General features: G+C 36.5%; 1 protein-coding gene across 2 annotated transcripts in view; it reads right to left on the bottom strand.

Annotated features, from left to right (window-relative positions):
• The window catches only part of LOC149786979 (TPR and ankyrin repeat-containing protein 1-like), a 141,854-nt gene that overhangs the window by 25,052 nt on the left and 102,278 nt on the right, over positions 1-14,524 (bottom strand). For both annotated transcript variants that reach the window (XM_089977525.1, XM_089977526.1), the window contains exons 24-29: positions 14,331-14,504; positions 11,621-11,674; positions 7,950-8,260; positions 7,504-7,659; positions 4,578-5,537; positions 4,037-4,154 (exon numbers count right to left, since the gene is read on the bottom strand). In XM_089977525.1, coding sequence (XP_089833651.1) covers positions 4,037-4,154; positions 4,578-5,537; positions 7,504-7,659; positions 7,950-8,260; positions 11,621-11,674; positions 14,331-14,504 — 1,773 coding nt within the window. The remainder of the gene's footprint in view (positions 1-4,036; positions 4,155-4,577; positions 5,538-7,503; positions 7,660-7,949; positions 8,261-11,620; positions 11,675-14,330; positions 14,505-14,524) is intronic.

Genomic DNA, 14,524 nt, shown 5'->3' with positions numbered 1-14,524 from the left:
GATGTTGGAATGTGTATGATGAGATCATGGGCTGGTACCACATTTTGTCCATGATGATGGAATGTGTCTGAGATCATGGGCTGGTACCACATTTTGTCCATGATGATGGAATGTGTCTGAGATCATGGGCTGGTACCACATTTTGTCCATGATGTTGGAATGTGTATGAGATCATGGGCTGGTACCACATTTTGTCCATGATGTTGGAATGTGTATGAGATCATGGGCTGGTACCACATTTTGTCCCTGATGTTGGAATGTGTATGAGATCATGGGCTGGTACCACATTTTGTCCATGATGTTGGAATGTGTCTGAGATCATGGGCTGGTACCACATTTTGGTGAGGGGGACCAATTACATGTCATTAGGGAGGAAAAGAAGATGGTCAGCCAAGGAATGGAGGCAGAGTGATGTTATGTCAAAATATCATTACATCCATTAAAACCCACCATGTTGCTTTGTACACTTTCGAAGTAGAGGGCCTTCTAGCAGTTGTTATCCTCTCCAAAACATACATGCTGAAGTCCTTTTCACAAAATTTGTGGTATAACTGTATATATTATATAAAATATCTCTGGGTGTTCACATGTGTGCATGTGTGTGTTTTCAATCATGCATGCTGGTGTACTGAATACATACATTATTTTTCTTATAACACCAATACATTATATCATTTTTGTATAATGTTTATTTCCATCTCTATTTTAGATATCTGCCTGTACCTATGTAGATAACTTTGGGGGGCCCTGATTGGCCAAGTGGTCTAAAGCGCTCTCTGTTACGGATCACAGCCGTTCTCACCTCTGCATGGGTTCTAGTCTCGGATTCTGCCAATGTGGGTAAGTGAGAAAGCTTGCCAGTAGCTTCTTGTCGGTCAGTGGTTCTTTCCGGGGGTTTTCTGGTTTCTTCCTCCACCATTAATACTGACCGCCATGAATAGCCTATCGTGCTGAAAAATGGTATTAAACCCTACAACAACAACAACAACAACACAAAACTGTGGGTCACAAGGGAAATTGTTTTTTTGTACTAATTGTATCATACAATAAAGACTTTATTATTATTATTATTATCATTATTATTATTATTATTATTATTATTATTATTATCATTATTATTATTATTATTATTTTTAAACCAGACAGCCCTTACATGAGTCAGTCATGAAGGAGTAATTTCTCTGGACATGGATGGAACAGTGGCAGCCTAGGTAGGGCAATCAGACTGTTGACCCATGATTTGTCCCATAGTAAAGAAGGAAATCGGAACTATCTGGCAATTCATGTCCCTCACTGTCTAGATTACTTTTGGTTTCAGAATTTATGCATAGATGGCAAAGGCCCACAATCCCTCTCAGCTAACTGATAGAGCATTTTTGGCCCATGCTTTTGGGTTCAGAGAAGGGGAGATGAAGGCTGGCAATTTACTGTTCCACCTTATCATGAAACTGTGTATCAATAGGCAACAACTTATGGTGTAGACTCAATGAAAAAAGGAAGTTCTTGCTGTGGGTCAAGAATGTAATGTTCTGATCTAGGTAGCTAGTGAAAAGCCATCATTTGGCTAGAAGGGCCATTTGTAATGGGTGCATATAAAAGTGGCTATGCGGTAACAAATCTGCAACTGCATTGAACAGGTTGAGAACTTGAAGAAACTCCCTTGCTGAGATAAATGTTTTGTTTTACCATGTTGCAGGCAGCTGTCATCATGTTAGACATGGTGTGTTGAGGGGCCTTATTCATGACTTTGGCAACTATGTCCATGTTAAAAGAGACTATCAGGGCATAAGCCATGGTGTAGTGTGAATCCCTATTAATGAACTGGGCAATATGGCTCACCAAATCCCTGGTGAAATTACTTCAGCCTTCTCAGTGAGGCTAAAAATTGCCAAGGATGGCATGTCATGCAGAGAGGATATTTATAAAACATTCCTCACTAGCTTTGTGCCAGCTTAGAAGACGTGCCAATCCACCTAATAATTAAGGTGGGGCAGTCAGGCAAAGAGCAGAAACATTCTTGCCAACATTAGGCATTTCTGAACAGTATGTATCAAAGTTTGACTTGTATTAGTGAGATGAGAAGTCAGCTGGCAAAGTCAAGAAACGAAGGCTTTTGCAGTCAAAGGGTCACAAATTTCCCCTGAGAAACATCTATTGATTTCTGCAAATTTGATGACTGAGGTAATATTCTAAATAACTAACACACATTGTCATCATCTACATGTACAGTAGCACTGACCTTGAAAGTAAGAATAACAAAAGGTGAAGGAGTTCATTTGGATGGAGATTAGATGGTTCTTCCACTACTGTCTTAAAACTGAATTCCATCTATTCCACTGTTGGACAGCATTATGCAGGCATTTTCATTTCATCCCCTTTGTGTAGATGGGGAATTGTACTCCTCTTGTACACATTGGGTCCATGCATAGAGCAGTGTTGATGCTGTATCACTGACTTGCATCATTTTGTCCATAGGATATGCAGTTAAAAGTTGTGGTATAATAGAATGCCAGTTTAATGCTGTCCGTTTGGCTCAACCAGATGGCGCAATTAATAAAAGCTGATTCTTAACGAAGAGGAACAGTGATTTTCAATATTGATGTAACTATCGGAATACATAGACTGATGGATGACCAGCTGGCTTGGCAGTTGGAGAAAACCAATTTGTGACCAATGTAGTCATATACTGCATGTCAGTATAGCTGGATCAGTTGGTCATCAATCAGAACATATGGCAGATGGGACCACTGCAGAGGCCTAGTGGTTAGAGTATCTGCCTTGGATGATGGAGGTCGCAGGTTCAGACCCTGGCAAAGTCATACCAAAGACTTATAAAAATGGTACTAACAGGGGATGCTTCAGCAACCTATTGGTTAGAGCATCTTCCTTGGATGAGGGAAATTGCAGGTTTGAACCCTGGCCAAGTCATACCAAAGACTTATAAAATGGTACTAACAGCTGCCTCGTTAGGCCCTCAGCAATAAAAGTTTAATGTTAGGACTTGTCGGCCTGGTGTTAGGCTAATGTGACTGGGAGGGACATCATGCTACATGTCTGCGGTATGATGCCCCAGTGATATACGATCACTTTAAACTGCTACAATACTGATACTGTAGCTATATGACTGAAGTATTATTAAAGGTAAGTTAAAATTCCAAATCACACATATGCACACGACAGATGATGAATGCCATGGTGGTATGTATGTCTGTCCATGAATGAAACAATAGGCCTTCATATCTGGCAAGAACACTGTTGCACACGGATTGATTGATGGTAATGTGTACCCACACCTCATGGGCAGAGACAGTTATGAATCAATACTATCATGCCCCATAGGTGGGGTACAGAGACAGTTATGAATCAATACTATCATGCCCCATAGGTGGGTTACAGAGACAGTTATGAATCAATACTATCATGCCCCATAGGTGGGGTACAGAGACAGTTATGAATCAATACTATCATGCCCCATAGGTGGGTTACAGAGACAGTTATGAATCAATACTATCATGCCCCATAGGTGGGGTACAGAGACAGTGATGAATCAATACTATCATGCCCCATACGTGGGGTAATACCTTACTTAGGATTTTCATGCCTTATACCCCCGATGGGGTCATTAAAGTTGTCCTGATGTAATGTAAATGAGGCAAAGTGTGTGACAGAGAAAACACTGCCGTTCAGAGGGTTGTGTCATAAAGAGAAGACAAGTACTGTATGACAAAAGCAATGTTGATTTTATGAGACTCTACCATAATAGCCAATTTCAAATAAATTCATATTCTTGGTTAACTACAATAGCATACTGAATGTAAAACAAATGAGTGATGAACTTTGTAACAATCTGAAATACAATGAAAGAAATACTTCAAGGATTTTGTCCATGCAGTCACTTCAGGTATATCAAACTTGTTTCTTCTGTCTCATTTTAATGATAAAACTTATTCATAATTTTGGTTGCCATAGAAAGAAATGTTTCACCAGAAAAGTATTCTCAACAAAGTGACCTGAAAGTGACATAACTCTGGATTACCTTCATCTATCTCTGCCAGACTTTCATGAGCAATGGATGAATCCACTTGAAGGCAATCTTTTTTACTGGTCCACAACTGTTCCAAGTAACTTGTCACCACTCGCCATTCCTTTGATGCCTTTAGATGGAAAAGAAAGGATCTGATAATGAAAATACTAACAGCATGTTTTGTTGCCACTATTTAAAATTTTATTCAATTCATCTAGACTGATGCTGAAATAGTCTTAGGCATATTTACATTAATTTAATCCTGTCATACTAAATGCATAAACAATTGCAATTTATGTTATGCACATACACAGCTCATGCTTTAACAAGAAACAGCTAGCAAGTGTAAGCATCCGGTACAGATTGAGTCAAAATTTCAAACCGGTTCAATTAAATGGCGCAATTTTACTAAGCATATACTGAGAACATGCTTCAAACTTCAGTTACCATATATGATGAATATACTGAGAACTTTGGCAAACACTGATGGCTTAATTTTAAATCAATTTAAAAAGATATCTCTTTATAGGAGAAGTTATAAAAGCTGTCCCACCTGCGAGTCTTTGAAGAAGTTGTACAACAGCACATCATCAAATTCCAGTCCTTTGGCCTCATAGATTGTCAAGATTAGTCCAAGTCTTAGCTCCTCTGGGATTGACTCCCGAGCTGCATCATCCACCACCAAGATGACCTGGTGAGCCCCGAACTCAATATGTGAGGTCTTCCGGCGATTTCCACGCAGAAGCACTGCAAGATCACTGAAACTGCAGGACTCGAGTAAAATTGGCAGTGGACCATTGAATAGACCTTGATCTTTTTTGAGTCGGTCAAAAGACTCTGGGAAAAATTCAACAAGCAGGTCCAGGACACTTGATGCAAGGGAGAGAATTCCAGCATGGGAACGATAGTTGTGTGTTAGCTGGTAGACCTGTTTCGGGACTTCAACAGCTCCAGTTTTCCCCATGGCTTGCATAGACTGTCGTGCATGGAAGAAAAGAGATTTCAGGTCACTAAATCGGAAAGAGATTCCACGCATTATGCTTTGTGCTGTATCTCCAGTCAAAAACATCTGGTTGGGATTCTGACAAATCCTAATCAAGAGGCAAAGTTCTGCCTGTGTGAAGTCTTGAGTCTCATCAACAAAAATCTGATGAATAACCCATGGAGTCATCTGAATATTTCGAAGACGTTTGTAGATATCATGAACAAGATCTGTCTCATCAAACAGGCTATTCTGCTTCTTGAAGTGATCATAGCGAGTGAAGTACTCATAAATTCTGTCTCTTTCTCCTGAAAAGTTGGGGGCTCTTTTCCAGCCAATCTCTATGTACTCTTCCTTGCTAAGGTATCCACTGGGCTTGGAAAGAGCCTCAAATGATCCCTTGATGAAAGACATGATCTCAGTCCAGACCAGGGAAGGGTGATAGCTGACCTTCATTTTCTTCTTAATTCGTGGCCACACCTCATCTACAAATACTTCATATGTCACTTCACGCCTAGGGTCAACTTTGGTCTGAAAGCAACAATGCAAGTTTTAATGTTTAGAATCCATACATGTCAAAACAACAGTTATACACACATATTTATATATATATATATATATATATATATATATATATATATATATATATATATATATATATATATATATATATATATATATATATATATATAAAAGAGAGGTGGTCCTAAACAAGTTAATATTTGCAACTGATCTATATTAAATTAATTTTACAAGAATGTACAATTTGTATTAAGTATTCGGGGTGGCTCAAATGATACCATAGTACAATCTTTTGTGGAGGAAAAAAAACCATAGAAGCAGAAGAAAACTAATGACCCTGGAATGGCAATTTTCTTTTGCACATGCGAGAGCAAGAGATTCATACGGCAAGCAAAGACACGCAAAGCAAGTATAGTACCACTACTCTATACATGCCTTTCATAATAATGTGTGATATTCTGAAGAATCCTTATAAGAAGCTGAATATGGTGGCTGACGTTGCAGACTTACTTAAAAAAGACCTCGTGTTTGAGTCTCAATATGGTCAAGCAGGTTTTGGCATTTTAACCTTAATTACCGACGTCAACCATTCTCAAGGTAAGAGCTATCCAAGGGGAGTTAAATAACCATGATATACATCTCTGTACGTACATGCATCATGAAATTAATTGTAAAGCAGTCTCACTAGAACAAAAGTAATTCTTAGAGAGCTGTCTATCTAGCTTAATCAAAACCATTTTACAGAAAAAATGAAATATAGATTTTCTAACTAGATGCTATGGAAGCTATGCCACTGTTATGCTACGGAAGCTATGCCACTGTTAAGGCACCTAATCACATGAAAGCCAACCCCGAGAGGTAAAAGAATAATTGTTGCCAATATAGGTGGGGAAGAAAAAAAAATCTGAGCATAAAAAGTGTAATCTACCTATTACTATTACCAATACTGTTACCCATACTTTGCTGAGTCTATGACATCGTAGCTAATATATTATATGCCATAATATCAGTGCATAGTATAAAATATATTTTAAAAAAATTAAAACATAAATCTGCAGGTCAAAATACGTGGCAAAAATGGGGAAAATCCAAGAGGATTATAGCCAGAATACAAACAGAAAACATACTGAAAGACTGTTTATATTCAATGCTCACTTTAACTAGTCTACATATCTAACTTTTGCCAAATGAACGTTAAGTCATAAATTCTGCAATGTGTGCTGTAATGCATCACTCTCATATTCTTCTTCACAAATTTGTAAAGTGGTTTTGATTTGTCCTTCTCTTGTTTGCTATCTTTTGAAGTTTAGAAAGACCCATCTGCTCCAATAATTTTCATCGACATGTTAAACAGTAAATCGCTGTATCACCTAATATCTGGTGAAATTTGAAAGTAAAGACTGATACGCTAACAAATTGGATTATCGGTATAATGAATCTGCAAGGCAAAGTTTCAAAATTAAAGGAACTATTCTGTCATCTTGGAAATGGGTCATATATAATTGCCAGAAACAGAAAATTAGTAAAGTACTGGTAGATCAATGGTTGAAAAATTACCCCTTATCATATTCTTACACAGCAGTCTTTTTAGAATATTCTCACATTAATACGATAAGTGGAATTAAAGAGATGACAATATAAATGACAAACACAACATTTTATTGTTTTATTTTCATTTTATTTCTTAATGAACCAGAAAAGCATATTCCATTACAGGTGAGCATAAGATGTAATTCAGTGAAATAAGAGCATAACAATTACACCAAAAGTGTCATGGTTGTCATGTATATGAATTTATTTAACAGCAGTTTATCTTAAAAAAAAATATTCCTTTCAATTTTGATCAATGCTGAGACTGCTGTTCTGGTGTAGAAATCAAATACATGTACTGTTTATCAAACATACCTCAGCTCTTTTGGGGATGTAAAAGTAGCGCAATCCAATCTGAATTGAATTTTTCATGACTGTAACATACCTGATGAGTTCCAGCAACATGTGTCTCCTGATCTTCATCATCCATATCATCATCTCTGTCATCGTATGCTTCCTCTTCCTCTGCATCTGAATCTTCATCCAAAAGTGGCAAGATACTAAGTGGGCCATCATTTTCTGACCACCCCTGTATATCACCCTGTGTTCATAACAATATGGTTGAGTTAGTTTAAAGAACTTCTTTATAGAATTAGGTTTCAAAACAAACAGTGCATAAAATCCACATAATTGAAACAAATGAAAGAGCAAAATGTAACATTTTCTTGAAACTCTGTTATACAGTCAGTTTTGTTGTAAAAATACTTCATAAAATACGTGCAAATCATATCAGTGAGAAAATTCTGAAGAAACAATTACATTGTATGAATATTAATTTCTGGATGACGTTATGACAGGCTACAATGATTCAAGTCCATTATTAAATGTTACCTTCAAACTACCATCTTCCTTCCTTTCAAAGAAATATGGGACACCAATCGATGCATCCAGCATTAGCAGAAGCTGTCGAGATGTGATAAACAGTGGATACAAAAACTCATCCACATTCTGAAGCCTGCTTGGTAGATTTTCTGCCTCTCGTTTGAAATGGTCTCGGACGATGTCACATGCATGACTCAGCTCATGAAAGTTCTTCTGCACCTCACTGCATAGAACAGCATTTTTGGTGATGAAGATCTGATGAACATGGTCAAATTGGGCAACATCATTCTCCTCTACTGGAACTCCAGCAGCTTCAGCTCCTGTCCAATGAAAAGCATTCCTGCATTGAGTTTCCTGTTCAATTCTGCCTTGATTACTGAACAATATATATGAACACTGTACAACTCCTTTGAGTATTGTACTAGATATATGACTAGTGTACAACAACTTTGAATATAGTACTACTACGTATATAAATGTGCTACCATACTAATGCTTAGATTACTGTTTTGACCATTGTATTATTGCTTATATTAATGTAATACTGTAAAGATTACTGCATCAATGCATTGAGTACTTTCTACTGCTTTAAGCACTTTATTACTGTTTATATTACTGCACTACTTCCTAGATTACTTTACATTGCTTTAAGTACTGTAATACTGCTAAGATTACTCAACTGATGCTTTAATTACTATTCTAGTGCTTTGATCTCTGTACCAATACTGCTCTGATCCTTGTGTTACTGCTTTGATTACTGGACTACAGTTTATAATATTGTACCACAGCTATGATTACTGGACTACAGTTTATAATATTGTACCACTGCTATGATTACTGCACAACTGCTTTGGTCACTGTATTACTGCTTAAATGACTGTACTACATACCTATATTACTGTACTGCTGTACTACTTTCAACACAACTTCAATTCTCTGATCACTGTACTACTGATTACATTGCTCTACAAGTGCTTTGATCACTGCCCCAATGCTTATATTACTACTACAGATCTGCCAAACCTGATGAGACTGTCTCAGTAAGGTAGATGATTCTTTTTCCTTAAGATTAACCAGTTTTCAGTAAGGTGTAACAAAATATCAATAACTGTTGTCGTAAAACTGGTAAACATAATTAGAAGTTTGATGCAGGGATGATAATATTATGTTCAACTGAAAAGTTTGTAATGTACTCGTAGACCTTATTTACTACTAGTACAGTTGCACAAACTTTAGTTCCAAACCCTATGCAACTCAATGGCTTGTTCTACCTCTCAACTTGACGTAATTCTTGGAAATTCTTTTTCCATTTCATATGACAACAGCAATCATATCTCCCGCCATAAGACGTGCTCAAATTGGCACGTGATGTCCAATAAATACTCCCATGTCCTTTCCATCTTTTAGAATCTAAATATTTCTTTTTATTCTTCTGTGTTAATTATTAACACTTTCTAGAGGCTTATCTTCCATTTCGTCTTAAACATGCATCACATTCAGGATGCTATTTAAAAAAATTCTTTTATCAACAGTTTGATCATGCAGACACTTTGCAAGAAAAAATAGGTGCAGTTTAAAGTGTCTGAGGTTCTGCTGTAAAGTTAGTCTGGTTCCCTAACTAATTTCACTAATTCTAATATGAAACCCTGAGCCAAATAAAACACAGATGGGAAATGCCTGCTAAATATCAATGATCCATGGGAAGCTACTGGTTGAACCTATGCAAACAGATGTCAGGGATTAGTAAATGTGAGGCCTTTAAACCACTTTACCACCTGGGACCTGAAAAAGTGAAAGTAAATTAAAATAATCTATGGAGTGTCACATGATCATTGAATCTAACTTCAGATACTGTAGTTCTGATAAAGAGTGTTAATAGTAACACTATGACAAAGAATGCTGCATATTTTTTTAACTGACTTCACTTAAAAGTTTTAAATATCATTTTAAGTTTTATCACACTGACTCAGTAACATGACTTTCAAACGAAAATATTAAAAAATTTAGATATGCTATTCATCCTTTTTATTTAAATATTACTCACATTTGTATGATTCCCCTCTAGATTTTCCCGCTGCTGATATATATATATATATCATGGTTCTAGTATGTCCTGATAGTTTACAAACCTGAATAGTTGTGCAAGTCAAGTCAAAGGAGGTTATAATTCTTACAGACCAACAAAAGTTGCTATCACCCCAGTTCCTCCTTCTGTGTCAATGGAGATCTGAATCTCACTTGCTATATCACACTTTGCTTGTGCTATGGTAGGTGTGTTCACGACCACATCGCTCACAAGCAAACAAGGAATTGGTATATAAAAAATGTCTTGGGTTGCACATCATTTAAGCTTATAAACTGAGTTCAGATTAAAAATCATGCCTCTGGGTAGTAATAATTTTTCAGTCATATCGCTACGATGTCTGCAGTGTGGCCGTTTATAGTGGTCTAACACTGGGGCATCATGCCGCAGACATATAGCATGATGTCCCACCCAGTCACATTATCCTGACACCAGGCTGACCAGTCCTAACACTAACCTCTTAATGCTGAGCGCCAAGCGAGGGAGCTGTGAGTACCATTTTTGTAAGTCTTTGTTATGACTCAGCCGGGGATCGAACCCACGACCTCCCGCATTTGGAATAGACACATGGATATTAAGTACATATTTACTCATCCAAAAAGAAAATAATTCCACAATATATATAGTGCCAATAAATAAACAGTAAAAAAAGGCAGTTTCCTAAAAAAAAAAAAAAACGCTGAACTCATGAACTTAAATTTAATGAGGTTAATGTACTTTTGTCTAAGATACACTGTTATTCATTTGAATCAAAACGTCAACAGCATCTACTCATCATGAGATATATATTCAAAATGCATCCTGTGTCTGGTCGGAAAACTTGGCACTTGTTTGCACCAATTAATCAAATCAAATATACACAACTTAAATCAGGACAGGGGCCCCGAGTGGCTGAGTGGTCTAAAGCGCTCTCCGTTACGGATCACTGCCATCTCACCTCTGTCTGCATGGGTTCGAGACTAGGATTCAGCTAATGTGGGTATGTGAGAATGCTTGCCAGTAGCTTCTCGTGGGTTGGTGGTTCTTCCCGGGCTTTTCCTGGGTTCTTCCTCCACCACTAATACCGGCCGCCATGCATAGTCTATCGTGTGCTGAAAAATGGCGTTAAACCCTACAACAACAACAGTAAATCAGGACATCCTTGTCTCTTTCCCGTACCTTTGATTTTTAAAGCAATTATGAGATAATCAGTGAAAAGGAAGTGAAGGTAGAAAGTACACAGGTGTATTTTTGGGCAGATTAATATCCCACTAGATATGTGACAAATACAGCCTTGAAATGAAAGATGAGCTTTGAAAATAACATTCTATGAGTTTTCACCTATGAAATCCAAGCAATTTTATTGTATTCTTCTGATATTTTTACTGAAAAAATTAACAAAATCACTGTATTACAAACTTCAAACTATTGCCTACATTATTGTCAGTGTCAAAACACCATCCAATTGTAAACACATTAATAAGAACAACAAAATTTAAGGCAAGTTCAAAATGACCCTTGCTTCCATCCAAGGTGTTCCTCTATCACGTGAAGGAAAAGGTCAAGGATGTTCCAATTGACAACATTTTCTAATAAACTGCAGGGGTAAATCAGTTACCTTGCTGAGCCTCATCATTCGTGATAGACTGAGCACTTCTATCAGCGTCATTATCTGTAACAAAGGAGAAAAATTTCTGAGTCAAACAGTAGAGTTTCTTTATTACATATTTCTTGTAAGGGCTGTTCCATTTAAACATACATGTTACCCAGGCAGTATTTAGAAAATGTATGCCAGGGTACTTGGATTTCACAGAATTCATATTAAAATGGTAAGAAAATTCTAAATTGCATCTATGGGTGAGTATGCCCATTTTAAAAGCGCCTTCCTTGAGTCCCACATGTTTTAATGGAACAGCCCTAACATATTTCATTTTGCTGGATGATTTTCAATGTTTGACTATACTGTAATGTCATGACATCATTTACTTTACAATCTATTTTCAAAGTATGCATATGTCACCATGTTAAAACAATACCATATTTTGCTTTAAATAATGTACTAAAACATTTCTCAAGGGGAATATTAAATTTTATAAACCAATCAACCATAGTGACCCCCATACTGCATAGGCCAAAAGGAGGTTCAATTTTTCATAATCTGGTATTGCATCATATTTACCTTTTGCGTGATTTAGATTTTTAATGTAGCTTTAATTTTTTTTAGTCATATTATATATTTACCTTGAGAAAAGTTGATAATTATATATATGTGATAAAGAGGCAAAGTTATCATCATATTCCTGAAGAAGCTAAAAGTCTCATAAGCAATCAAACTTACTGAGAATCAGTCTAATTTTAGTCACAATTAAATGTCTGTATCTGTCTATGCAAAACCTCAGCATTATGAAAAAGGAAGGTAGAAAATAAAACAAGCAATATGTCATGGAGTGACCTTATGACTAAAAGTAATAAAAATAAAGTTTTAGCGTGTAGAGATCAAACAATTGAACAGAACAGAGAACACAGTTCATAGCACAATGAAAATACAGAGAAGGTTTTGGTCTGCCAGCAGAAAAGATGAAAACATGCAAGAGAGTTTGGAGGTCCACCCCCAATGGGGTCTCAAGGGGTGGCGCCTCTGATCCGGGGGTCCAGAAAATGGATTGTACACAAAACTTAAATAGTAAACATTTAAAATAGTTTGTCTTGTTATTATTATACAAACTTTTTTATCCTCAATTTTCATACATAATAGCTTTCAACTTTTCACTCAAACCATTCCCATTTCCATAGGTTTTTAAACCTTTTTCCAAAGTTTTTTAATCAAATTCTTGGTCAACAACCCAACAAAATTTCTTGCTTTCCCATCAATGTTAATTATAGTGGCCTATATAGTGTGGTTATACATTGGATGCACTGAAAAAAGATCAACCAATGAAAATCATCTTTACAACATGTTTTACAACATTTTCCATTCTCTTTATAACTGACCCATCTGGTCACATTCTTCAAACAGTGATCAAAGAAAATAAAACAAACATAACTGAACTTATACAGATAAAAAATAAAATCTGAATTGGATAAAGAAAGTGTTAATTCCTCTTTAAAACAGAAGAAAATCATGTCTGAAATAAAGCAAATGTTGTTGTGGAAAATTTACATTTAGTCTTGTACTGCTATTGTCAAGCTTGAAAAAACATGCATTTAAAAGTCCCGAAGTGGGATTTGAAACTGATGCAGCAAAATACAGTGTTCAACTCAAAAGTTTGAAAAGTTTACTTGAACCTTAATTACCTCCAGTAGTTTCACAAGTTGCAACTCCAAGCCATATAAAGTGCGGTGGCTACTTGATATTTCTCATCTTTACATAACCCATTATAAAAAAATATTTTTTTTTTATGTGGGCCATGATAATGTAAATAATCTCTCCCACCATGTGATACACTCAAATCAAGAAACAATGACCACTAAACGTAACTGTTGCCTTTCATGCCTTTTCCCCAAGACCCTAAATATTACCTTTTATTTTTCCGTACTATTAAGACTTTCTAAGAAGTCTATTGTCCTTTCATTCTGACAAGTCACTTGTGGCATGCCATTTTTAACATAAAGAAAGCAACAGCATGATTATGCAGACACCTTTCATAACAATTGCAATCTGAAGTGTCTAAGGTACTCTGGTAAATTAATCTGGTTCCCTGACCAAAATCTAAAATGAAATCCAGATCCGAATCAAACACAAACAAGCCATTTTCCTGATTTTACTGCAAAAAATATTGAAGTTTTGGTAATGTGTGCTTTTGTTCAGCTGGTCTGTATTTCAAATGTCATTTCCATGAGCCTTACTTCAATATAGTAACTGTAAGTGTTGGCAGGTCTGAACAGCATTTCTGATTGGGTTTCAGTATAAAATGGGTTAAACCTTAAAATAAATGACATCTGAAATAACTTACTCCCTGTAAAGAATTTTGTTCTGAAAATATTCAAAATATATCTCACTGTATTAATCCATAGCAATCGAAGCACGATGTTGTCACAAAACCACGAAGTTTTCAGCAGTTGTAGTTTTGGGGTTTAATGCCATTTCTCAGTGCAAGATAGGCTATATATTGCGGCCAGTATAACTGGTGGAGGAAGAACCCGGAGGAAAACCCGGTAAGATCTACTGACCCACAAAGTGCTAATGGCAGCTTTCTCACATATCCAGTTTTCAGTAGTTATCATGGATATAACTGCATAACAGACAAACTAGTGCTAAAATAAAATTTGGAATCAAGAGTTTTCATTGGTCAAATGTGATCGTACTGTTTCAGGAGAAAGACACTAACCTGATTCTGTCTCTTCATTCAAACTGTTCTCTTCCCCTTCCCCTTCTTCCTCCTTCTCCTCCTGATGAAAGTATTCTAAAGTACGTGGTAGGAGTGGGGCACCAGCTTCCTTAGCCTTTGTCCAATATGACAGGAATTGTGACCACAGACGATACAGACAACAGGTTGTCTTTCCTGGAAAAAATAGAAAACAT

The sequence above is a fragment of the Sinohyriopsis cumingii genome, chromosome 12, assembly GCF_028554795.1.
Source record: "Sinohyriopsis cumingii isolate HCF-2022 chromosome 12, ASM2855479v2, whole genome shotgun sequence".
In the NCBI taxonomy this organism is placed as follows: domain Eukaryota; kingdom Metazoa; phylum Mollusca; class Bivalvia; order Unionida; family Unionidae; genus Sinohyriopsis; species Sinohyriopsis cumingii.
The sequence above is the reverse complement of the archived record's forward strand: the minus strand, read 5'-3'. Positions and strand labels throughout refer to the sequence as shown.